The sequence below is a fragment of the Anas platyrhynchos genome, chromosome 39 (assembly GCF_047663525.1).
Source record: "Anas platyrhynchos isolate ZD024472 breed Pekin duck chromosome 39, IASCAAS_PekinDuck_T2T, whole genome shotgun sequence".
Taxonomy (NCBI): domain Eukaryota; kingdom Metazoa; phylum Chordata; class Aves; order Anseriformes; family Anatidae; genus Anas; species Anas platyrhynchos.
The window spans coordinates 3,938,653-3,962,830 of record NC_092627.1 but is presented as its reverse complement, the minus strand read 5'-3'; the positions used below and the strand labels follow the sequence as shown (position 1 = coordinate 3,962,830).

Genomic DNA, 24,178 nt, shown 5'->3' with positions numbered 1-24,178 from the left:
AGTGCACAGTCAGGCGAAGGCGAGCAGCAGGCAGAGCACCCAGCACCCCGCACCATCACCTGTGTCACTTATACTACTCCTATTACCCATGCTGTTAGTGTCAGTGGCATCCTCCTTTTCTTTTTGCCACTGACCATTCACCACAAATGGATGAGACACATGATTACTAGTTAGGAAAGAGAGTGTAACGTCTGCTATACGGCTGCAGGCAGTGCCAGCTGCAACCTTAGGTTTGTGAAAGAGCCTGCCGGTGGTCATTTGGCAGTGTAATCTGCGTCTCTGCACTCCCGCCCTGCAATAGAGCTAAGTCGTCATTAGCAATAGTTATAACACCGATCTGGGGACGAATAGTCTTTTTTGCATTGCAAGATAAACCTCTTATAAAAAGAATGCCAGAGTGAAGCAGCACAGCCGCTGCTGCCGCTGCCTCCATGGTTATGTCAGACAGGCTGCAGGGTCCTGATGTCCGCCCCTCTGCTCTGTGCTGACTCGCCACACGCTGAGGGTCAGCTACCGGTGTCCACTGACGCCTCTGGTCTCCCATAGCAACTCGATCTCGGATGTTCTGCAATTACTTCAATTTCCCCGCGTTTTGCAGCTTCTGTCAGGTCTATTCTGTGTCTCTCAGAGCCGTCCGTGGCTCCGCAGCGTCTCTCAGGGCTCTCTCCGTCCAGCGGTAGTCCCTCCGTAGTGTCTCGGCTCTCCCAGCACTGCTCTGGTCTCGGCCTGTTCAGGTCTCAGCGAGTCCAGGTCTCGCCCTGTGCGGGCCTCATATGTTGCAGGAAGCATGTCATGTCATGCTCCTGCCTTTTTCTTGTCACAGTCAAAACATTTAAGAGCAAAAATAGGATACACAAGATACACCGGGCCCATATATTAGGCACCACCACTCAAAACTTGGATAAAACAGCACTTCTTTTCAGTCTGTCAAGCACTTCGTTCGTCTCTGCCCACTCCCCTTGCGGAGAGTACGGAACAACGGATCGGAACTCTGCACTCGCTTTGCAGCAACGCTGCGTCTCACTCACACAGCACCATCGCACACGGAGGCCTCCAGCACATCTCATTCATACCACAGGAATATAATTTAGAATGATAACCAACCAAACAAGTATTGTCTCTGACTGTGTTCTTCGTGAAGTGACTTGTAACACTTTGTTTCAAACCCTTACATTTACACAAATACTTTCAACACAAAATACATACATAAAAACACATACAATTATTAACACTCCAGTTAGTATCCCTCCAGCAGCCGAAAACATACCGTTTGTCTGCAGTTTCAGGAGTTTCTTTGCTCCTGCGGTGAGCAGCTGAGAGTGGAGTCCCCTCCGAGCAAAAACGCTCAGGGTGCACCTAGGGGCATCCACGCTGCAGCTGATCCCGCAGCCGAGCAGAGTGTCTCCTGCCTGGCTCACCAAAATGACTCTCAGAAAGCTGACTCCACAATCAGTAGGATTGTAAAGTAGGTATGTTTACTCAGTGCCGTGCAGCACGGGGCGGGTAGTCCCCCCCAAAGTCGTGCAGGCCTAACGTTGCTTTAGTAAAAAGTTACATATACATAAACATTCCTATACACACACATAACCTGTCCCTTTGTGAACACTCCTCCTTATCTTAGACCCCTTGGTTAAAGTCTGAACCATGAGGTTGTTTTTGATCTGGTTCTCGGGGTCCGAGAGGCTCCTGTTATCTGGTGATATAAGCGCAGCACAGGCACAAATGGAGCACATATTCATTCTTAATCAATTGCTCTCTAATTTCTAATTCCAATGTTTCAGCTTGCTCTTTTCTGGATCCACGGGTATTCTACTATTAGTGTTCAAAGCCTGACAGACCCCGTCCTCCGTGGATCAAAATACAGGGGGTCTTAAGGGTTCTTTTGGTCATTCTGTCATAAAATACTGGATCATTTTTAATTTACTCTTTAATTTTCTGGGGCCCTTATTGTTCCAATTTCTAATCATTATTCATATTGGACCTTTTGGTCATATATCTGGTAATTTTCTCCCTTTCTGGTCCTCGGTCTTCGATTTTATCTGACCCATCCGGGAATTTTACTAGTGGCAATTCCCACAGCCCTTGGTTGCCCAGTGAGAGTGTCTTGCAGGGGGTTTAGGACCTATCACCCACCCACGTATCCCTCTTCTCACCAGTCCAGCCCCCCCGACAGGAGATTAGAACCAGTGAGAAAACAAAAAGACCTCCACGCTGACTTTAGAAGTCTCAGTTACACTCTCACACACAAAAACTGGCAACCGTACCCTTACCCAACCGGACGGTATCTTACGAATCAGTCGTCTTCGTCCAGACTCCAATCGGACGGTATCCACCAGCGTCTCTGCTGTCTTCGTCTGGGATCGAACCAGACGGTATCCAAACGACTGTCGTCTTCATCCGGTTCGATTCCGGGCACCGGAATCCAACCGAACGGTATCCAAACGACCCTGTCATCTTCGTCCGGATCTTCGCGCGCAGAATTACGGGCAAAAAACAGCCGGCAACACGGGAGCTCAAAAAAAATTAAATTCTTTGCTTACCTTTATTCAGGTTCAGGATGGCATTAGTCCCGATCTGACTCAAACAGGAGCCACCAAATGGTGGGGCACCTCTCCTAGATTAAATCAGAATTCAGGAACTATAACCATCCCAGACGAGCCCCCAAATTGTTATAAATGGCTCAGGATTCAAATTAGGATTAAATAAAAAAATAGGACTTATTAAAAGAATATAAAGTAATAGAGGTAAGCAAACAGCGCTGGGTGCACCGGGAGTCTCTGCTCCACCAGGACGCACACCAGTTACATCAAGCAGCTGATTTTTATGCACCTAGACTAATACATATTCATTACTACTTCTAAAAAAAAATAGATTATTATAATTATGTTCCAGGGTCCAGTTCCTCCTACTGGAGCATGCGCATCAGTCTCCTCTGGGGGTCTCTAGGGGTCTTTCATGCTGAAGGCTCGTAGTCTTCCTCTCACCCTTTGTACTTACTCGGCACTATTCCAAGTTTATGGAACACTCTCTGTACACTCTCCACAGGTCTTGTCTCCCAACCGTCCTTCAGCTTCTTTTGTCTTCCTCTTAATCTCTTGGCCCCCCTGGCCAGATACCAAGGATCTCATAACAGTCACTAAGACTCAGTCACTAAGGATCTCATCACACCGCTAAGAAAGCAACCAGGACAAGATGTAAAGCTTGGATGCTGACAGTGAGAAGAGACGGACAATTCAGAAACATACTTTATATCTCTAATGAATTTAAATGACACAAATGAATGCTAATGCTAGATCAGGTTATTTATAGAGAAGCAGCACGTTATTTTTGATTTGGTATTTATGCTTACCTCACCTACTTTCATCATAACTTTGTATGTATTTTTTTCAATTACTCACTTTTATCGTTGTTCATGGCCATCTCAACTAATGCATTAAGTGCAATAAAAAGGAGACATTTTTTGGATATAGTTAAGTGGCTTAGTACGATAGGCACACATCGGTATTGCAAAAATAAGATCTTTCCTTCATCTGTCTTCAAGTCCACGCAAAGGGAACGAAATGCCTGAGTCAGGTAATTCACTGAAAGATAACAGAAAACAGGGAATAAAAATTATGTAATCACAGTTCCATTAGATGATCACAAATACATGAATATTTATCCTAAGAGCTACTGTTGCAGATATATACTAATTAAAAAAAAAAAAAATTAAATGGCTGAAAATATTAATTTACTTATTTGTTTAAATGCATCTTCTGCCTATTTTTATTCCTTACAAAAATTGTTGTGAGTGGAAAAAAAGACAAGTTACAACTCACAAATTGAGCAAAATATATTTGCAAATATAACACCTTTCTAATCGCTTCCTTAAGAGAGAAAAGAAATCACAAGCTGCATAGTTTGGGACTATATTGGTTTCAACATCTGGGAAGCCTCTAATAAAGGAGTAAAAGGCTCATTCATCTGAATAACTGCAATTACTGTCATGACAGCAACTATTCACATTCCTTTCCATAAAAAGCTGTAGTTTAAGTTATATATGCATCCACGTTATATATGCATCCATTTTGGAGAACACTAAATTATTCAGAGAATTTAGATTAAGTGAATCAATTCAGTTTTCTTAATTTCATGATGTCAAATCTTCCTCAGTATCTTGGAATAGCATTGATCATCTGGAGCACAGAAAATTAAGAGTAAGGGAAAAATTTATCACATAGCAAAAGTTTAATTACAGTGCCATCTGCTGGATATTAGCATCTTGAAGGGAACAGGATATATATGTTTAAACTGAATGTGCTGCTTTGTCATCGCTAGATCATTAGACATGTGGTCAGTGATGAAAATTCATACACGGTAAGTTTCAACATAAATTTAACAGGTAATTTTTTTCCATGTTCTATAGGCTCGCAGTAAAAACCGACCATGAGAAGCTAAACTGATTCATTCTGATCAACAGCTTTCATCTGCTTATAGTTAATCTGCAATAAGTACTTTTTTTGTATTGTAATTCATTTGCATCATTTTCATCAAACATTTCTAGAAATGTGAGTTTCAATTTCAGGGTAATCATGCTTCACCAAAATATTCTGACTGAAACTATATGATACTGAAATTGAAAATACACTGATTCTTCCCTCCAACAGCTGAAATACTGTATTTGTTTATTAATGGTGACAGGGTGGTCTTCCAGAATGTTTAAATCCTACTTATTCTAAGTACTACCAGTATAAATACTGCACAGGTCAGTATTTTTGTCATCACTTCAAAGAAAACGTTTTTTGTCTTTTCAGGCCCTGTTTGTTTTTAAAGAAACTGCTGCTGAGAAGAGATACTACGGCATCCTGGAAATTGCACAAGTGGAGTAACTCTCATGAACTGAAGCAAAAGTCACTAAGAACTGCGATATCTCCAGACAAGTACGACCTCGTTTGCTTTTGCCTGTTAACAAAATACATTACTATACTGCATCAGCATATGGTAGCATTCTTCAATGCTGATAATGTTTATGGGTAGCCACTTGCAGTGACAGACTTGGTAGGAGAAAAGGGGAGACAGCAGAGAGGTAAGAGCTAGATAGAGTATGAGCTTTACATTAAACTTTGACAAAGCAATGAAATTCTAGAACTGTTCTGAATTTGCTACTGATTTCAGTTTACTGAGGAGCAATTAGCTGTACCATTATATGCAGTGCAGATCTTGACAAACAAATCACTGCTACGGTGATTGCTTGAGAGAATTACCAACATCTCTTTTCCCCTTTGTCACAAAATACGTTGATCTCACTGACATAAATAAAGCATATTAAAATGACCACACAAATTATGACATGAATAATAGCAAGGTTCATACTTGCTTCCCTATATTATGCTTCATCAGGTGGTAAAATTCAAATAAAACATCCTTTACTACTAAAGCATTACAGATGCTACAGTATCATTGAACTGCTGCATTTTGTACATTTGTTTTTTTGTCCGGGCACATACCTGAAAATAAGATTTAAAAAAAAAAAAAAAGAAAAAGAAAAAGATAATTTAAAAAAGACATAATAAAAACCAGAACTTACTTCGTTTTGCTGTTCTAAGCACAACTAAAGTTGACAGAAACCTCAAAGGCATAGAGGAGCTTTTAAAGAAATGTGCAGCTTTTGGTTTACTCCGTGTAGACTTTTTAGTCCATTTTTGCATGCTTCCCTTTTGTACTGCGCCTTTGAGAATAACTTCTGCAAGTCTCTCCATTGTTGCTGTCATGCTTGCATCCTGTTTCAAACAACGTGCACATTTAGCGTAAACATTAAAATACATGAAAATCCTGTCTGCTAAGTACGTACGTTCCCCTAAGGATTAAATATTAAATAGCAGATGTCGTGACCGTGTATTGCAATATAGTCTGTACATGGGATACTACTTTGCGTTCCACAAGCAGTTGAACAACATTAGCACAGGGCCTAGTCAACACACACTTCACAAAGAAACAAGGTAGTCAGGGCCCCTGATATGCTGACATTATTTAATTTGCCTCTGGTTCCAGAATAAAGTCAGTTCAAACTCAGCTTTAATCAGTGCTGCCTACTACACTACCCTCTTTTGTGAAGATGCCTGAAGCTAGGTCCTACAAAAGCATTTACAGAACTAAGGTCTAAACATGACCCTTAAGAATACTGTACAGGTAAGATGTATTGGACTTTTCAAAAACCGGTGCAGAAATATTACTTCAGAATCAAACTTAATAGCATGCTCATTTAAAATACGTTCTCATTAGCACTGGAACCACCAGCTTAGTTCTATTCAGTTAGACACTGAGTAGAGAACAAAGAAATCAAAATACCTTTGCTACTTTGCCACACGTTGCCATCAATTTCAACAAATCTCATGCATAAAGCGAACAAAAATATATTTCTTTTCCTAGTTCACACGTTTTGTAAGCACATATGGAAAATACCATTTCTGAGATGCTACACACTACTGCAACAAAGATCACATATGTGTGCAAAAATATGTTTACAGACACGGTGCAAAATATTACAACGAATGTGAGAAAGTTAATTTGGTGAGAATTAGTTTTTCATTTGCTATGTATCTGTGGTAGGCATTTATGCTTTGCAAAGACAGCAAAGTTTCTTTTATATATACTCCCTGAAAATATCTACTTTTCATACTCATTTATAATACAAAATATCTCTTGGGAATTTACCTGACTACCAGTGTCTATCTGCCTTAGAGACCAGTAGATAAATTGAATCACAGACATATGTAGTTTAGGATCCACAAATGGCATCCACTGGAGCTGTCCAGTGACCATAGGCAAAAGCTGTAAAAATACAGAATGGCAAAGTTACGTGCAGTATACGAACTTACAGTACAAGCTAACCACAAGTAAAAAGCAAACTAAGCAAAACTAAACCAAACTAAAATCAACGTATTCCCGGAGTTTAACAGACTACATGTACAAATACTCACTGGGCAGATCTGGTACAGGTAACAGAATTATATACTGAATTTACATTTTACACAGGTTTACACAAAAAGTGGAAAGACATTGTGTGAGCTCAAGCTCTGAAGTCTAATACCAAGGGCTACAAATTTTAGATAGAATAATAATTAAACAAACAAACAAACAAACAAACAGAAAAAGCAGATTTCCTGAACGCTTCACTGATTTCCAAGCCTCGGTATCCCAAAAAAGCGTTACAAGTATAGCACGGTATCATCTTTTATAAGACATAACTTGAACTTTTAATACCTAGTATCAGCACTAAAATACTTTAAATTAGACGTGTGTATCTCCTTAGGAAAAAGGAATTACATACAGTATTACAGATAAAACACGAGATAAATTATCAGCTGAGAAAAGTGACTTAAAATAGAAAGACAGGTGGAATCTCAAGGTCAGACTGCACACTACACATTTCCTTAAAAATGATCTGTATAAATATCTGTATGAAAAATTATCTATTACATCTCACTGTTGGAATTAATACTGATGGATTAACTGCTGTTTTCTTTTAATTCATGTATTCAAAGCGTGTGTAAAACAGGCAGACCTGTTACACTCAGAAATAATACAAAGAATCTTAACATTTCAACCTAAACAAATTCAAATGCCTTTACCTTCATACAATTTTCTAGAGTGTAGTTTTCTTTAGCACACTGAGGTTTCTCACTGCCCTCTCTCTCTTCTTGTATTTCTATTTTGCTAAGGTGTTGGTCTGAGATCCAGTCCATAAGAATAGTTAAGGGGTCGTAAACTTTTGAAATCCGTAGTAACTGTAACACATCCACAACATCAGTTATTTCAGTTTTCAAGTCTATGATTTTCTAAACCACAATACCAATAGACTAAAATATACGAGTACATTAGTAATACGCACATGCTTTATTTTGTGCTTAAACAAATGTTTATGAAAGCCTTGGGAAGAGATTTTCACATACAAAATCACTCTATTTTATAATTCTAACTAAATGGATCATAGGAGAAAGAAAATATTTAATGATCTGTGCATGATCCTCATTTTAATACATTTAATACACTCCTTTGCTTTATTTCATACAATCTACTTAGGCTAAATTTTAACTGTGTAACTAGCATCGTTGGAAGAATAAAGATTTCGTGAAATTGTCATTCTGTCCCTCTGCTACAACTGTACAGAAAAGCTCTGTGAAAGGTATCCAGACGTTCCTGAAGACAAACTACACGAACATCTCTCTAAAACCTTCACAAGTTTTCTTGTATCTACCTTCAGACAACTGTTCTTCTCTTCACTCAGAATTCTAACTACTGATACTGCTCATATATCACTTGCGACTGTGAGAAAAGAATATGGGGCAAACTATAACCGCCATTTAAATATAAGTAGCATACTCTATGGATACAACAAGCATCCTGATCATCATGTAAGTCCTCTATGAATACTTCAGTTTGCACAAAAGAGAAAGAGAAAGAAAGATTTTACTGAGACTAGGAAGCAGATGATTTTAATCATACTCAAGAGCATCAGAACTGCAATTCACTGAAGGAGCAACGGTCAAAAGAGTTTAGGCAGCAATTTGCTTGTCAGCACTTAGGTCAGATTTAAGTCAAGTGAGAAGAAAACTTTAACGTTGTATTCTTGTGAACCACTGTCTCAGCGTGCCTTTAAGAACAGAGAAAATACTCCTTTAATTAACACTTTCAAAAATAACTAACTCTAAAGTCTTTAATACTGCAAAAGCTCTGAGAGACTAAATTTCATGTACTAGAAAACGAAGCAGAAAGTATTTACAACCATTCACACAATTCTTGTCTTAAAGAAACAAAATCAGCAATTTTGCAAACAACTTGTTCAAACATTTAAAATTGTTGACTGTAACTTGCAAAGCTACTTATAAACTTGACTGTACTGCTTGACTACTTGACTGTAACTCGTAAAGCTAGTAACAGGAAATAATTAATCTTGCCTGGGTTTTTAGCAATTCGTTATTTTCCCTCAGAGAGTTAAGCGATGACCTCAGTTCGTTATTTTCATCAGTCATTTTTCTCAAGGTTTCTCTCAGTTGGCTCATTTTTGTCTCATGCTGCTAGAGAAATATCAAATTTTAAAACGTGATTAACAAGAGAGTCTTTTTAGAAATAATTCTCAACTAAGTTCCATTTCAGTGTTAAAAAACAGGACAAACTTTCAAAGATCAAATTTGTAATTCTTCATGGTCCAATCTGCACATACCACCAGTAGTGAAGAAAGCAACATCCACACCACATATTAAGAAGAAATATAAAGAAAATGGGAGCCATGGTGTACAGCCTATGGATCTTTTTTTTTTTTTTCCAGAAAATACCTAGATCTTCTCATTGATCCTCTTGTACATTCCTCAGTTAAGTCAGGTGTGGGAAAGAATTGTGAATGAAAACAAATGTCAAAGCTTTTGTTTACACTTAGCTCTTTTTTCTTTTAGCATCCATTTTAACCACAAATATGCCCAATTCTCCCGTTTTTGAATCTTTCAAATATTCTAACTATTCACTGCTGATAGTTAAGACGCTTTAGTTCACCTGTACTTAAACACCTGTCCTGCAATGTCCAGGAATGTATCCAATACGTGCTACATTTCATTGAATTGGAAAAAAATAATTGTGAAACTCAAGATAGTAATCTTTTAATATTTGTTATTATTATTAGTCCACAATATAATTTAATACCAGTACATACCATTAAAATATAAGCAAAAACAGACAAAAGAAACCGCAACAAAGGAAAATTGAAGTGACAATTACTTGTAACAGTCAAAAACCTGCGTGCCTTGAAAAAGAAACCAAGGAATATGTCTTTTTTCCCCTTCACTGGAAATTTGAAATACAATTAAATATTTTCCAGCAGATTCTGGAAAAAAAAAACCAACACTGAGGCTTTGAAGCCGAGTATAAAACAAATGTTTTCAGAAAATAACATTCCATTTCTCAGAAACCGTGAGAATCTTCTATGTGAAAATAGCTTTTTGTTCAGAAGTGTTGTCTTCTGCACTAGGAATTCAACCATCCACTACATTTTCTTAAGCCTCACTCTCAGACTGTTATCATGCTGCAAAAAGGACTTAAGCGGTAAATATAGAAATGATCTCATCAACAAAGAAAATGCTACAGATAAGCTCCAAACGGAGTGCTCAATTACTTCCATTGAAAAGGCCAAACCTTTAGAGTTAACCAAGCCTAGGAAAAGCTTGCCCAGCTTGGGATGGAACAGGAGCAAGGTGGCTTGAAATTGACCATGAACTTTCAAAACAGTCAGGGACAGCAGAATTATAAATGAAAGGTTTTGAGAGGAAAAAAAAAAGAATTAATATTCTCAATTTCTCCAAACCACATTACACAATGCTTTATAAGGCTTGCATATTTGGGGTTTTGACAATAATTTCACAGTTCTTCAGGGATTTGGCAATAATTTCACAGACCACAGGGCTGTTGTAGGTGGTGCCAGGATGTCTAAACCATCCAATTCCATTATCAAATCGGGTACCATCTGTATCATAATAAAGTGCATCACTTCATTCCTGCCAAATGTTTGTCTAGTCTGTTCCGAAGACCTGCAAATACTGGAAGCACCAGTCTTACTGACCTCTCTAACCCAGTGGTTAACTGCTTCATTTTAATCTAGTTTTCCCAAATTTCAACAGTAATCTGTACCTACACATCCCACAATTCATTGCACCATTCTGAACTGGAAACCACACCAAACTCACTAACAACAGTTTGGCACTTTTTATGCTAAATCTTTCATTTGGGGGTTTCAAACACTTTAAAGAAATAAGCATTATATCCAGCAAACATATGATGGCTTAAGGAAACTACAAGCAAGTTAAAATGTATGGGGAGCAATAAGAATCACTAAGTAAGTTATTGTACTTTTTTCATAGTTCCAAGTACTGCCTAAACGTCTTCATCAGCATCTTTTATTGCAGCGAAAGCTGCTTCACATCTGTGAAGCAATTCTTCTCGCTCAACTAGAGCACGTTCTCGTCTCTCAAGTTCCAGTGCATATTTCTCCTGTGCTGAACGCTCCCTCTATACCAAGGAAAAAAAATGTTGAAACGCCTTCGAAACACATGAAATTACCGATTTATAGTGAACTAGAATTCTTTCCTCTGCAGATATGCTTAGGTTTTGTTTTTAATTATAGTGTTACACAAAAGCTGACTAATTAGAAGTATCCTAATGGCCATCTACATTCAATTGGATTTGCGGCAGGACTGCTTGGCCTTCCAAAATGCAGAATTCAACTCTGCATGGCTGTTCAAGTAACAGCATAGACAATTAAAAGTAGGATTTTGTTTCCAGAAGTTTTGGATAATGCTATTATCTGTAAGACAAAAGAGTCCAGTGCCCTAAACACTAGATTGCTGTATTGTTTCTTCAGTTAGTGGAAAGCACCTCTAGGAAAGTGGTGAGAAAAAAGATACGCACAATTCTTTTCATCTTGGATGGTGCAAAAGACAGTCCCAGCAGGAAATCTAGCAGAAGCACAGAAGCTGTTACAGAATAAAACCAATGCAGGTTTGGGAGCTCTTTAGTTAGTGGCCCAAGCCTGCTGGTGGATAAACTATTGGGAGTCACCAGCAGCAGAAAAGTAAAGGCAGAAGGGATGGTCTTCACAGAAGATCAAGTCAAGAGGGCAAGTGCTCTTGAATGCCCAGAGTGAAGAGCATAGTTTCAGGTGCTGTCAGGAAAAGCAGTGCTTGCAGGTGTTTCTCTCCATGCCAACACCGCATCACAAGACACAACTCTTGGAATAATAGCACTGTGTTCAAACTCCCTTCAGCAGAGCAAATATCTGATCTAACCACTACCCATGTCATTACCAAGTCAGTGAACTAATTTAGGGGAAGAGGTGGATGATGACAGTGATATAGTTAGTAATTTCTGAATTCTCTGTCAAAAGTGAGAATCTTTGTAACATTACTGATCATTACAAAATGTCTGAGGCCATTACAGTTCCTACCTGGAGATTCTGACGGGCGACTTGCAGTTCGCTATTACTCTGACTTTTACCCAAATGGGATGGTAAGGTGTTATCTGTGGAGAAAAAGAACACACTTTACATTAAAAATATAGTCTTAAATAAATAAAGACTGCTTATCCAAAACAGCGAAAGTGTATTTTAAGCGTTTACAGCGACCAGCATAAAGCAAGACATATTGAAATGAAAAAGTAATCTCCTAAAGAATTACGGAGAAATGCTCAAAGTTTTGTTCCATAACTTGTTTGAATCAATCTATGCACGGACTGAAACATGAGGTAGCCAAAGTTTCCTTTTTGTTATGGCTTCAGGAAAGTGATTAACTGCTGAATAGACCCGGACCTCTCCTATTTCCCGTTGAGTGAAACACTTCAGAACTGCAATTTAACAAATTGCTACTGAGTAAATTAAGAGGAATTTAGTTGTATACAATGAGAATTGATGTACAATAGTCACAGTTTCTCTGTTAAGAATTTAGTTTAGAATAAAGAGAAGCCAGTCCACCATTTAGGGAACCTGAGCACTTTCATTTCTGATAAAGGCTGCCTCACACTCGACTCTAAAAATACTAATAGATACGCCTCTTGCTCGAATATTTAGTCCTACCTAACCGACTACATTAGCAATGAGCGTGAGCACCCATATAGCCCCAATGCAAATTCCTTTTTGTCATTCCTGGTCCTCCCTTGTTCTGTCTTGAAGACCCAAGTGTACATCTTTGGCACAAATGACGATAACACAAACATTACTGCCCATTGTTCCAAACCAGTATTAGTCCGACACTGCCATTATTACAGAGCTGAATTCATTCTTAGGTGGTTAGAAACATATTCGGAGCCTATATTCATAGGTCACATAGGAAGACAGACCTGCCTTCCCATTGACGCTTACCGATGTCCAAACACAAAGAGCTAAACAGGCAGCAGCAAATGAAAATGGATCAGAACAGACTAGAGAACACAGAAAGGATAGAAGTAGGGAAGTATGTGACAGATTCTTAAGAACCAAGCATAACAATACTGCTTCTCAGCAACATGTTACAGCATAAATTGAAACTCCTTACATATTCACTCCTCTTTTGGAGTGATTAGGGCCATACTAGCTGTTCAGTGTTGCTATCTGTCTCTTACTGCAATACGAAGTATTTCTAGAAGAACCTCTGGTACAGACAGTCATGTTTATGCTGAGTTTCAGAGAGTAACGCCTCTTACCAACATATTTATGAAGTTCCGCTAGCGATGGTGCTTTACAATCCAGCAACTGCTCCTATTGAACATGAAGGCAACACATTAATATTTCATCTTGCATGTGGGCCTTTTCAACAACTACATTAACAGACAACTCTTGCCTCCACCACACAAACTACATTACTTAAACTATTAAAGCTGAAAAGCTTCCAGTTATTACGAAGCTTAATGAAACACTCAAACATTTCAAATAGGGAAAAAAAATCAGAATTTGTCTCTTATGGATGGCATGTTCAGCTTGTGAAACCATTTGGTTCAAAGGCAGCATACCCTGCCACAGAATAGCCTGTCTAAAACAAACATCTTAAGACTAAGTGTCATTGCTGCTGTGTTACACAAAACTAATACCTGTGCAAAAGTCAGACTGTGCGACTGAAGGCTTTTACGCAGCAATCGAGAGTTAGAGCATTCCTTACTTTCTGCTCTATTTAATCCAAATTTAGAAAACAAACAAGCAGCATAGAGGGCAAGGAAGTCTGAGTTCTCAGGCCTGATACCTTCCTGCCAGTCACACAATAAATAGAGAACTGCCTACCTAGTCTTAACTTCTTGGATGTGACTACTAGCATGATTTTCCTGCATTTTTGAAGACTGTCAACCCTGAAACCTTGACAAGTGTACGAAAGCCTGCAGTTGCAGTTTTCTTGAAAGCTAGACCGAAGTGTCAAATGGCAGAGAAATTAACATTTCTTTAAATAGAAGAATAGGAAATCTAGAAAAATAGAATACATTCTAGAAGAATTACATCTAAAGAATATTAATTCCATTAGATTTAATACTCAAGATTCTAAAATAATTTAGCCAGGAAGTTCTACAGAAGATGACACGGGAAAAGTGCTCCTCCAGTCAGACGCTAGAAGCTTCTGAACGTCACAGAACAGAGGTTGGAAATTGGCATTTACCTTCAACTTGTAAACAGCAGGGCTTCCAGGAAACAACTTAGCGGATTTTTCAACCCAGTATTTTGCTCTTTCATCAGTGACGGCATTATTGCACAGTAACTCCGCTATCTTCAGTACTAGATCTTTCTGCATTGGGTTCAACTCCACAGAACGCTAGTTTTCCCCATGCACGCACACTGGAAAAAAAGGCAGGAAAAAAAAAGGTAACCTGATCTTGCAATCCACACAGAATGGGAAAGAAAATTATAACAGTCATTGAAAAGACACAGGTATTCAAATTAGACAGATCTATTAGTAAATACTTTTTGAATGAGTTAAGAAAGACCTCAGTTGCTAAATGCATCACTAGTCTACAGCACCCAGATACATCTGCTGCAACTCAAAAGAGCAAAAATTCAGAAAAGAAAGAATTTCCAAGGGAAAAAACGCAGAAGCCAGCTACTCTGCCCCCACCACCAGCTATACGCAGGCAGCTGGACTCTTACGTACCTTTAGTCTAACTCCATATAGACATTTTTGAAGAAATATATAATTAAGTCACACCCTACGACAAGCTGGGATGTATTGGCAGCAAAACTTTTGAGCACATCCTCTCCCTCCCCAAAACCTGAACAAAGGCATTCTGATGGTGAATTTTTCATTGGGCAATCATACAAATAAATGTCAATTATGTTCGCCCTGCCCCATCTCACACCCCCCCAAACAAAACCCCCCAAAAAAGCAATAAATACGAACAACTAGAAAACACCCTAGGTCTAGTCTTCCAGTAGCAACTAGGTTACTGCTGTCACCTGAGCCCTTGCTAAGAATCTGTCACTGCTGTCAAATTCCCTAATCCAAAGGGCAATGTAAGATATGGAAAGAATTTAGTAGCAGCTAGCACAAAGACCCAGTCTAGGTCACAAAAGAATCATCTTAAAAAAAAATACTGATGAAGCAAAACACATCAAATGAAGAATCCCCTCTGCAGTATGTCATATACACCTTTGGCAACAGAAAGCATACATATTACACTTTTTCCACAAACATGTTTTCTTCTATGCATTTAAGAAAAGTCCAGAACAGAATGATTTTAAAAGTCCCTTTACAATGGATTAAAGCAGGACATCGGAGGTCGGTGGAGTACTTACCCTGTAACATCCAAAAGCTTTTTCTATGTTGTCCTCAGCTTCATAAATTTGTCCAAGAAATCTGTGTGCTCTCTGATCTCTCTTTTGCACACTGAGGTATGTAGATATATACCTATGGAGCAGGAAAAAAAAGATCAATATTCCTCAATAATACGAGTCCCTCTGTCCTCCCCCGCCCCCCCCCAGTGTCCACGGAAGCGGGGCAGGAATTTAACATGTGATACAGGAAATGCAGTCATGGTTGGTTCCAGATACCTGGTCTGGACCTTAAAGTACAGAACAACATTATTTTTACATGTACAGACGCTACTTATTTGCCACCAAGTATTGGTATTTACTAAAAAAAAAAAAAAAAAGAGAAAGAAACTGTAACTGTAATTACTTCATAATACAATGGAATAAAAGCCTAACTAATTATTAGTTAATAATTATTATCTAAGTTGCTGTTTTATAAAGATTTAAACAGCACTTGATACCCACATCTACTGCTACTGTAAAGCAGCATGATAGTGATCTTGATTTCTCCAGTCTACTTCATATTCACTTAGCTTTTCTAAAGTACTTTAGAGAACAGAATAGCAGAATACAGCAACGCGTATTACCTTTTAGCAAGTTCATACTCCTTTACTTCAAAATACAGCTTAGCGAACTGGAATCCTTTCAACGATTTCTGAACGGAAAACACACAACAAGCACATTTTAGATGTACAACACTTTCAAAGTAATTGCATAGGAAGACCCTTCTGATACTTTTTGAGAGACTGAATTTGATAACTAGTTATCAGCTCCAGTCCGCTCCTCATACCCAAAGTTTTGTTTCTGAAAGATGTGGGATTTGGAAAACAATGCTTTTCCAGTAACTGGCCAAGGCTACCAACGTGAAATCGAGGCGGCCGCTGCGCTGAGGGACCGGGGCGGGCGGAGGGGGTTAACGGGAACAACGGCGGGGCCTCGTCCCGTGCTGTGGAGCTGAAACGGGGACGGGGACGAGCAGGGGAGAGGCTCGCTGTTGGGTTACAGCTCCGTGTAACGCAGGCACGGGTCGAATCTGTGCGCTAGGGGCGTGCAGGGTAATGCTTGTGTAAGCAGCGTTCCCTGGAGAGGCTGAGGGAAGGGTTGCTCTCGCTAGCCTCAGAAGTAAAGCATGATATGAAGATATAGCGCGTGACAGAAACATGTGATGTCTATAGTCATCTCTAACTGCATATATGAACAGCAAGTCGGCTGTTCTGAAAAAAATACTGATAGTCCTGGCGCCGAGCTGTAAGAGAGAAGTTAAAAAGAACTTACCCATGCACGTTCCCCCTCTGCACCACAGCTTCCCAGATAACACTCCAGGAGATGGTTGTCACGAAAAGTTACCAGCCACTTTAACATACCATGTACAAAAACAACGTGGGTCTGGAAGGTAATCTCCCGAGCAAGTATGAACTAAATCCTGTGGCAGACTGCACATAAGAACTGCTCTTTACCTTTCAAAGTCCTCAAGTGCCCAAGAGCCTGCAGACAGCACAAAACAGCATCCACCTGACCAGCACCTGCCCAGCTGCCTCAGCTTCCTCACTGCTCATCAGAGGAAGAATGACATTTCAAAGGCCTTCAGTCTACTGACCATCAACATCAATTAGCACGTTCAAAATAAGTACACAACGCGATGCAAATTGCTCTTCAGCAAGCCGAAGTGAAGACAATAGTTATTTTGACAAGACTAAGATTTAATTTGTAAAATTTGACATTCCATACAAATATGTCATAACACAAATACACCCAAAATATGCCAGTGTCTGAACTTATTTAACATGCAAAAAAAATCAATTAGAACACATAAAAAACAACCATAAGCTGCAATTTTACATTTATACATCAGAAGTGTCCTTTTTAAGGAAGTGGAAATAATTTATCAATAATATCTAAATACTGATTTATACTGCTAGAACATCTGTATACTCAAAAGCCAGAATTCTCTATTTGCCCACAGTCTGTAATGACAACTCTTCCACTTACTAACCCGTTGGGAGAACCAAAGGATTCGAGCTTTTTCACAACATCCGTTCCATCTGTCACAAAACCAAACACCACGTGTTTAAAGTCCAAGGCTTCTACTGTTTTGAGTGTTGTGAAGAACTGAGAGTTATTCGTAGCCCGACCCCTATTTGCCATCGACAGCAATCCAGGACCCGTGTGCTTCACTTCAAAGCTCTCTTCTTCAAATGCATCTCCATAAATAGACCGTCCACCTGTTCCATCATGGTTAGTTACATCACCTCCCTTAAAAAAAAAGCACAGCGTTTACTTTCAAGTCCCAAAGAACAAGATCATCACGAACATCGTGATGTTCAAGAACATCGACCAATAGCACAGTTACATTCTTTCCAAAATAAGAGTTTTTGTTCAAAAAACACAGGTAAAACCTCATTCTTAGTTATCACAAGTACTATAGTTATTTGGATATAAGGCTTTCCACCTTCAGCAGATTTGCTCGTGGTAACAAAGCATTACTGGAATGTTCCTCGTTTATCCTGAACACAGCATTTTATCTTTGTTCCACATGGCAACTACTCTAAGCGGGTCATTCCCACTTTCTGCTTCCTGCTTCACTCGGCCCTTACAACTGGCAACCACGATTATCTCTATTCTCACTTAGTCCCTGCAGGCACAAAACTGACCACCCAGAAAAAGTCATGGTACCACTGATCAGAACTTTCCTGCTTTTGTGCAGAAAGTTTAAAGAAAAGAACAAGGAGAGTCATACTTCAGATTCACTTAATACCCAGTCAAGACTGGAGAGTTTTTCACTCTGATGACAAGCCATTTGTATATTGCTATCCATTTCTGAATTTGGAAACGATTGTGCCCTGCCTTGAAGGATGTAGCATTATGCAAAAGCATTCTTGTAGCATGTAAGGAATTCAGTTTATTTTACCTGTTTTAAGTCATTATACCTCCTACTGAATATTTGGAAGACTTTTAGGAACGAAGGGAAGGTATACGTGAGCAGATACCGATCTCCTATGCCTTCAGAAATTATGGGGATACTTTTTGAGAGACTGAATTTGATAACTAGTTATCAGCTCCAGTCCGCTCCTCATAACCAAAGTTTTGTTTTTGAAAGATGTGGGATTTGGAAAACAATGCTTTTCCTGTAACTGGCCAAGGCTACAAACGTGAAATTGAGGTTACTGGTGAAGCAAGCAACAAGCCTTAATACTTGTGACATTTCACAACCACTTCTTACTGAAGAGTGTAGAAGAAGTAGAAGAAGAGAGTCTGCTACATTTAAAGTACAGCCTGTTTTTTTCCCCCAATGTAACAATGTTGCAAAAAGAACCCCTAAAATCTGACAGAGTAAACAAAAAAGATGGTACTTAGTCCTGGTCTAGTACATATCACTCACAACTGTTTCAATATAGGTAAAATGTTTTCTTCCCACCTAAGAAATCCCACCTACTCTCAGTTTAGAGCGTGGAAACACAGCAAAAACCATGGAGTTCGGGCCACGGGGTTACTGCGGAGCCTGGAGGAGGTGCAAACGAGGCTGCCACGTTCTGGGATATAACCACACAAGGCAGGCCATACCCCTTGGGGTCAGGGGCTGTTTCCACCCACAGTAGGGCTGCGCATACGGTCAGCGGAGCATGAAAAAACTAGAAGAACTGAATTACAATTTAAAGGAAGTATTGCTGAGAGTGGTCTCCCGAACCCATGGCACAGTCCGAAATCCCAACGGTGTTATCAGGCTAGTTATATAAACTTTTTTTGGAGGGGGAAGAGGGCTTCTCGTCATGAACACAGTAAGGACTGCATTCAGCTACTGAACTGTTACTGCACTGAATAACTACATACAATAATAACAAATAATAACAATCAAAAAGACCTTACCTAGCACTAAACTATAGGCTTGAGGTGAAAGCCGCATTACATTGAAAACAAGAGAGAAAGATGTGGTAGGAAGGTACGCATTTTAAACTCAGACAAGGTATTTTCTTTAGGAAAACCTCCTGACTGTGCCGATTCAGAAAACAGCCAGAAGAACCAAGTTGTTCATTACGAAGCAAACTGCAGTTTCTGTCTTAAACCTAATAACTAAAGTGCATACATAGGTTAGGTGTGTGTCTCCTTTAAATCAGGATAAGGAAGTATTTACATAGGCACAGGTAGAAGCATAGGGAAGAAAGGCTGCCTTGCTGCTTTTCCATCCATCTCAAACACTCATTGAAGAGAGCTGATACAAGTCTTAATAACATAGCCTTTATTGATGACACTGGAAAGATGTTTTGAAGCAACCAGTTTTCCATAAACAGGAAAGGAAATTTTGCTTGCTATGATGTAATTACATAAAATCTGTGTAAGTCACTAGTATAAAAAGGAAAAAACAAACACGTGTAGTTGGTAACACAGTACCATCAGGAATTCCTGAGCAACTGCATTTTCAATAGAAAAGGGAAAAATAAAACAGGTGTGCATGAACAGAACTCAACGGTATAAAACAATCAGGTGTATGTTATAAGGAATTCTGATGACTTGTGAACTCAGTTCTTGAGGATGACTAAAGAAATAGATCCTAGCAGGATCAAACCACATATATTTACACTCACAGTGTAAAAGTAATATTGCCAGTTAATTGAAATATGCATTTCCATTACTGTTCTAGACGTTAAAGAAGCTAAATTTAAACCTCAGGTGTTCACATTTGTAACAAAATTCCTCTTGCATCCTGAATAATTAAGGCAAAGTATGTTATCTTTTGAAAATACCTTGTATATAGTTTCTGCATAAAAATATGAAATAAAAATAAAACTATATATATATATTTAATGGAACACTGTTATGTATGGTCCAGCAGAACAAGGCACAAAAAGTGAATACAATGCAAAAGCATATATAAAAGTTAATGAGTTACTCTGAATGGAATATAGCAAAATTCAAGTAGTTCTGAGCATGCTCATTTCCTGCAGTAGGAATATAGACTTCATACAGATATTTCATGCTAAGTCCGATGTACAGATTCATCATGTAAGCACAAACGATCAGAAGCAGGTCATTTGTACAGTGACTGTATCTAGAAATAAGATACTTTTCAAACCATCTGAAACCAGGCTCCTTAATGAGACTATTTGACCTGAAATCCGGGCATGTTTGTTTTGTTTTGTTTTTCCATGAGGTGAGGTATGTTTGGTTTCTTGCCCTAGACACTTGAAGTTTTATATTCATGCTTAATCTGCACATCAATACTTTCATTAATATAAATGACACTCTGTGTCCGTAACATTGGACACATTTGCAAAGTGTGTCTTTGCCGGTATTCACAAGCATATTCTCCATCTAAAATTCCACAGAGATTACTGTGCACAGTGGCACACTTGTACCAATTCTACTGCATTATCAGGGTCTGAAACCTTTCAGGTGAGCTGATATTTAATTTAGTCTATAAGTGTGGTCTATTTATCAACAAATAAGTATACATGTACACGTACAGAGAATGGAAAATTTCAAAATATCTCAGTCTGATTGAAAGGCATGCATCATAATCTATTATCTCATTGCAGCCTCAAAGTCCCTCCCCACGAGTAAGATGTATAACATTTCCATAAAGAACAGGGAGAGCAGAAAAGTCTTCACTTCCTTCCCAAAGTTTCAGCTAGTTTCTTCAGTCTTTTCTTCAGCTCTAGAGGAAGCTTCTCATAGCAGGTTTTGCAGACAGGCTTCATATCAAATTCTCATATCAAACTAGAAGCTATTTTTAAATATGTATTTAAAATCCGAGCTCCCAACATCGGATCAAAAAGCAGGTTTTGTCTGTGAACTCCAAACTACTGGAGGTAGTTAGGCCCAACGACGCAAAACATGAATCAACGGTCTGCATTCGAAATACACTCAAATTGCTACTCCCCACCCCTCCCCCACCCCCAAGTGATCTATGTAAAACTTTAAGCGAATTTAAATGAAAACAGGCCTCCGCGTTTTCGGTCCATCTTTTCAGGTATCACTGACACGCCAGAGCGGACTCACGCTTGACACCTTGCGGACAGGGATGAAAAGCAACCTCAAAAGAAACGCTTGCAGCCTTGGCAGACCCTTCCCTCCGAAATCAACACAACAAGGAAACCAGTAACTATTCCCTCGGTGGACTGTGCTACACAGTCAGCTGTAAGCATCGCTCGAAAGTCAAAACTAAACGCGTCCGGTGGCCTTGAGCACAAGAAGAGGAGAGGAAATATTTTGTGTCGAGGCCACCGGGGAGTATCAACACTGTGGGAACGTATCTGTGCACCTGGCGGCGATGCACTTGACGCTGTCTAGCCCAAACAGTGCCCAAGTCGAACCCACAAAGTCACAGGACAGCTTTGCTGCTGCTGCTGCTGCTGGGAAAGGCACCAACCAAAGGCACAGCCCCTGCACGCAGTCCCTACCGGATCACGCTTAGCTCGGGCACATTCACGCCGCTTCAAAGCAACTCCGAGCGGCAGGCCGGGATCTTTCAGGATTAGGGCCCGCTGAATCGCATCAGGCGGCTGAGCGTTTCCCAGCTAAAATGGGCACGGGTGGCGTTTGTCACCCCCGGGCCCGCTGGCTGACAGGGAGCGGAGCTGTGCGCCCCCAGCCCCCCTCGCTCGGCGCTGTCGCTTCAGCGAGCGGCCGGCCAGAAACCTCCACGGCGCCGCACGGAAAGGACACTGAAACTTGAAGGCGGCGCGGTGCTTCGTTTGTGAAGGAAAGTACCTCTCCCTCGCTCCGGCCCCGAGGAAAGCCCTGCTATAAAACCCCTCCTGTCCGTGAGGCGCCGCGGGGCAGGGGCAGGGGCAGGGGCAGGGGCAGCCCCAACCCTCCCCTCACGACGCCGGCCACCCCCCTAGCCCCCCACCCCACCCGGGACCCCACCGGGACCCCACCGGGACCCCACCGGGACCCCCACCGGGACCCCCCCGCCTCCCCCCCCGCCGGCCAAGGGAAGCGGCGAGGCCTCGCTCACCTCTCTCCGAGAAGCCGCAGAGGCCTGCACGGAGGCGACACAGCGCTCCACCTCGGCCTTGCTGCGCCTCAACATGGCGACCGCAGCAGCGCCGAGCCCGGCCGGGCTCCGCTCCGCTCCGCTCCGCTCCCGTGCCGCGCCGCGCCGCCGCAGCGGCACAAACAAACAGCTCCAGGCGGGGCACCGGCCGCGCCCGAGGAACGCCGCGCACGCAGCGCGCTACGCACACTGCGCACACTGCGCACACTGCGCACGCCCCCGCTGAATGCGCAGGAGCCGTTGCCACAGTGCGGGGAGGGGAGGGGCGAGGCTGTGACGCATGCGCGGGGCGGCCGCTGGGGCTCCCTGACAGGGCTTTAGGAACTGAGGTTGCAAAGGGTCCCTCAGAAAGTAGCTGGGAGCAGCCCTGAAGACGCGCAGGCTGCAGAGTTTGAGACACGAGCTGTAACTTATTCTTTTGGATTGATTGATTTAATTTTGTAAGCCGTAAGGCGGTTGCCCCGCGGCTTGCTGGAGGTGTGCCCCTCTCGCTTTTCTGCAAGTTCCAGGCACTTTGGTCAAATGGAGGCCACTGGGCTGTCCCCAAACGGTGTGATATCTCTGTGGACAGGCTGCGTTAAAAATTCATCCCCTCCTCAGTCTCTAGCGTCCCACTGACATGCACAAGTTTCCTGCTGGACCTAAGCACTACCCACAACTCCTCCCGCCTTTATAAAAAAAAAAATAATAATAAAGTATTGATTCAAAGATCGAAGCCGAAATTCCTTTAAGTGGTATATTCTTTATTGCAGCGCTGGATGCACGGGGGATCTCTCCACCTATCGTGCATACCCAAAGCGGAAAGCAGTCTTGAATTTATACAATCAATCTATCAATATTCTACAAGCGCCTATACATATGCATTACCTATCCCCGCCTTCCCTCGCTTCTCATGCTAATTAGCCTTTTGGCACCTTGCGCCTGCGTAGAGCCTCCCAAGAATTGTGAGCAGGGGTCTTTGGGACGTGGGCAGGGGTCTTTGGGAGGAAGACCCCGAGTCTTCCTCACAGTGTACTTTTCACCTTTGGTCAGGAATCTGCTGAATTGGCACGTTTCTTAATTGCGAGAGCTGGTTGTTGCCAATTCTTCCGTTTGTTGTATCTTTATAATGAATTCCAATGTCCAATTTTGAGATTTATAGTCCTTACGTTTGTTTCTCTGTCCGTCTGCCGCTTCCTTATCATGAGTTCCAGTGTCTTGTTTCGAGATATACAGTCCATGTCTGGGGATTGTCCTTGCCTCCCCAATGCCTCCCCAATACCTCCTTAATCAGTATCCACCTTGTTTCTGTAAGCAGCAGCCACCTGACACCCTGCCGGAGTTAACCCTCTGTTTTATTATTTGCCCTATTAATGGGGATTTCTTTACACATTGGCTTTAATTCCATAAGAAGAAACAGCATTTTTTTCCCCTCTTCTTTTTAAATGACGAGGATTACAAAGTTTGTCAACACCTGCCAGGCTGAGGATTAAAAGTCTTAGCGCTGGTGCAGAGGAGAACCTGAGAGCTGGCTCAGGAGTCACTGGAGGAAATCTTTGCTTTTCGTGATGTGAAATTGCCTTCATGCAGACCAGGTCAAGCGCCTTGACGCTGGTCAGCATCTCTGTGGAACTGGCACCGTGTTGTCCCCACTGGTTGCAGCACCAGGAGGGTAGCCCGCCCGGCAGGACAGCAGTTGACCATATTCATTGCTAACCTTACAACCAGACCACACTCAGCTTGGCTCACTACATGTTTTGATACCTTGGTGGGAACTGAGCTCAGGATTTGCCACTGCTGGAGGCAGGAAGGCTTTAGGCTCAGCTCCTTCCCCCTACAGCTACATCCATTGGGCTTTCTGAAGCGCTCCCTACTGTTATTCTAAGCAGGAGCTTCAAAAGGAATCTCTCTTCCTCGTGCATGAT

At 41.1% G+C, this 24,178-nt stretch overlaps 2 protein-coding genes across 2 annotated transcripts; both read right to left on the bottom strand.

Moving 5' to 3' along the window:
- Positions 1-10,275: 10,275 nt before the first annotated feature.
- LOC140001226 (RANBP2-like and GRIP domain-containing protein 2) lies at positions 10,276-16,642 on the bottom strand. Its single transcript, XM_072032396.1, has 6 exons — positions 16,556-16,642; positions 15,868-15,935; positions 15,266-15,377; positions 14,136-14,288; positions 13,198-13,252; positions 10,276-12,042 (listed from the first exon to the last, which is right to left on the bottom strand). Exons 1-6 carry the CDS (start codon positions 16,640-16,642, stop codon positions 11,936-11,938), a joined length of 582 nt encoding a protein of 193 aa, XP_071888497.1. The 3' UTR covers positions 10,276-11,935.
- Positions 16,643-16,959: 317 nt separating this feature from the next.
- Positions 16,960-22,525, bottom strand: LOC140001230 (peptidyl-prolyl cis-trans isomerase-like). The gene is made up of 2 exons (XM_072032398.1): positions 22,236-22,525; positions 16,960-17,533 (listed from the first exon to the last, which is right to left on the bottom strand). The coding sequence occupies exons 1-2, from the start codon at positions 22,308-22,310 to the stop codon at positions 17,213-17,215; spliced, it is 396 nt and encodes a 131-aa protein (XP_071888499.1). The 5' UTR covers positions 22,311-22,525; the 3' UTR covers positions 16,960-17,212.
- Positions 22,526-24,178: the final 1,653 nt, after the last annotated feature.

Coding starts and splice junctions, on each gene's coding strand:
- LOC140001230 (XM_072032398.1), bottom strand. CDS start 22,310: ATGTTGAGGCGCAGCAAGGCCGAGGTGGAGCGCTGTGTCGCCTCCGTG. Junction 17,534..22,235: donor CTGCGGCTTCTCGGAGAGAG/GTGAGCGAGGCC, acceptor TTTTTTTTTAAG/GGAGGTGATGTAACTAACCA.
- LOC140001226 (XM_072032396.1), bottom strand. CDS start 16,642: ATGTTAAAGTGGCTGGTAACTTTTCGTGACAACCATCTCCTGGAGTGT. Junction 13,253..14,135: donor CTGCTGTTTACAAGTTGAAG/GTAAATGCCAAT, acceptor CATGTTCAATAG/GAGCAGTTGCTGGATTGTAA. Junction 12,043..13,197: donor GGAACTTCATAAATATGTTG/GTAAGAGGCGTT, acceptor TTTTCTCCACAG/ATAACACCTTACCATCCCAT.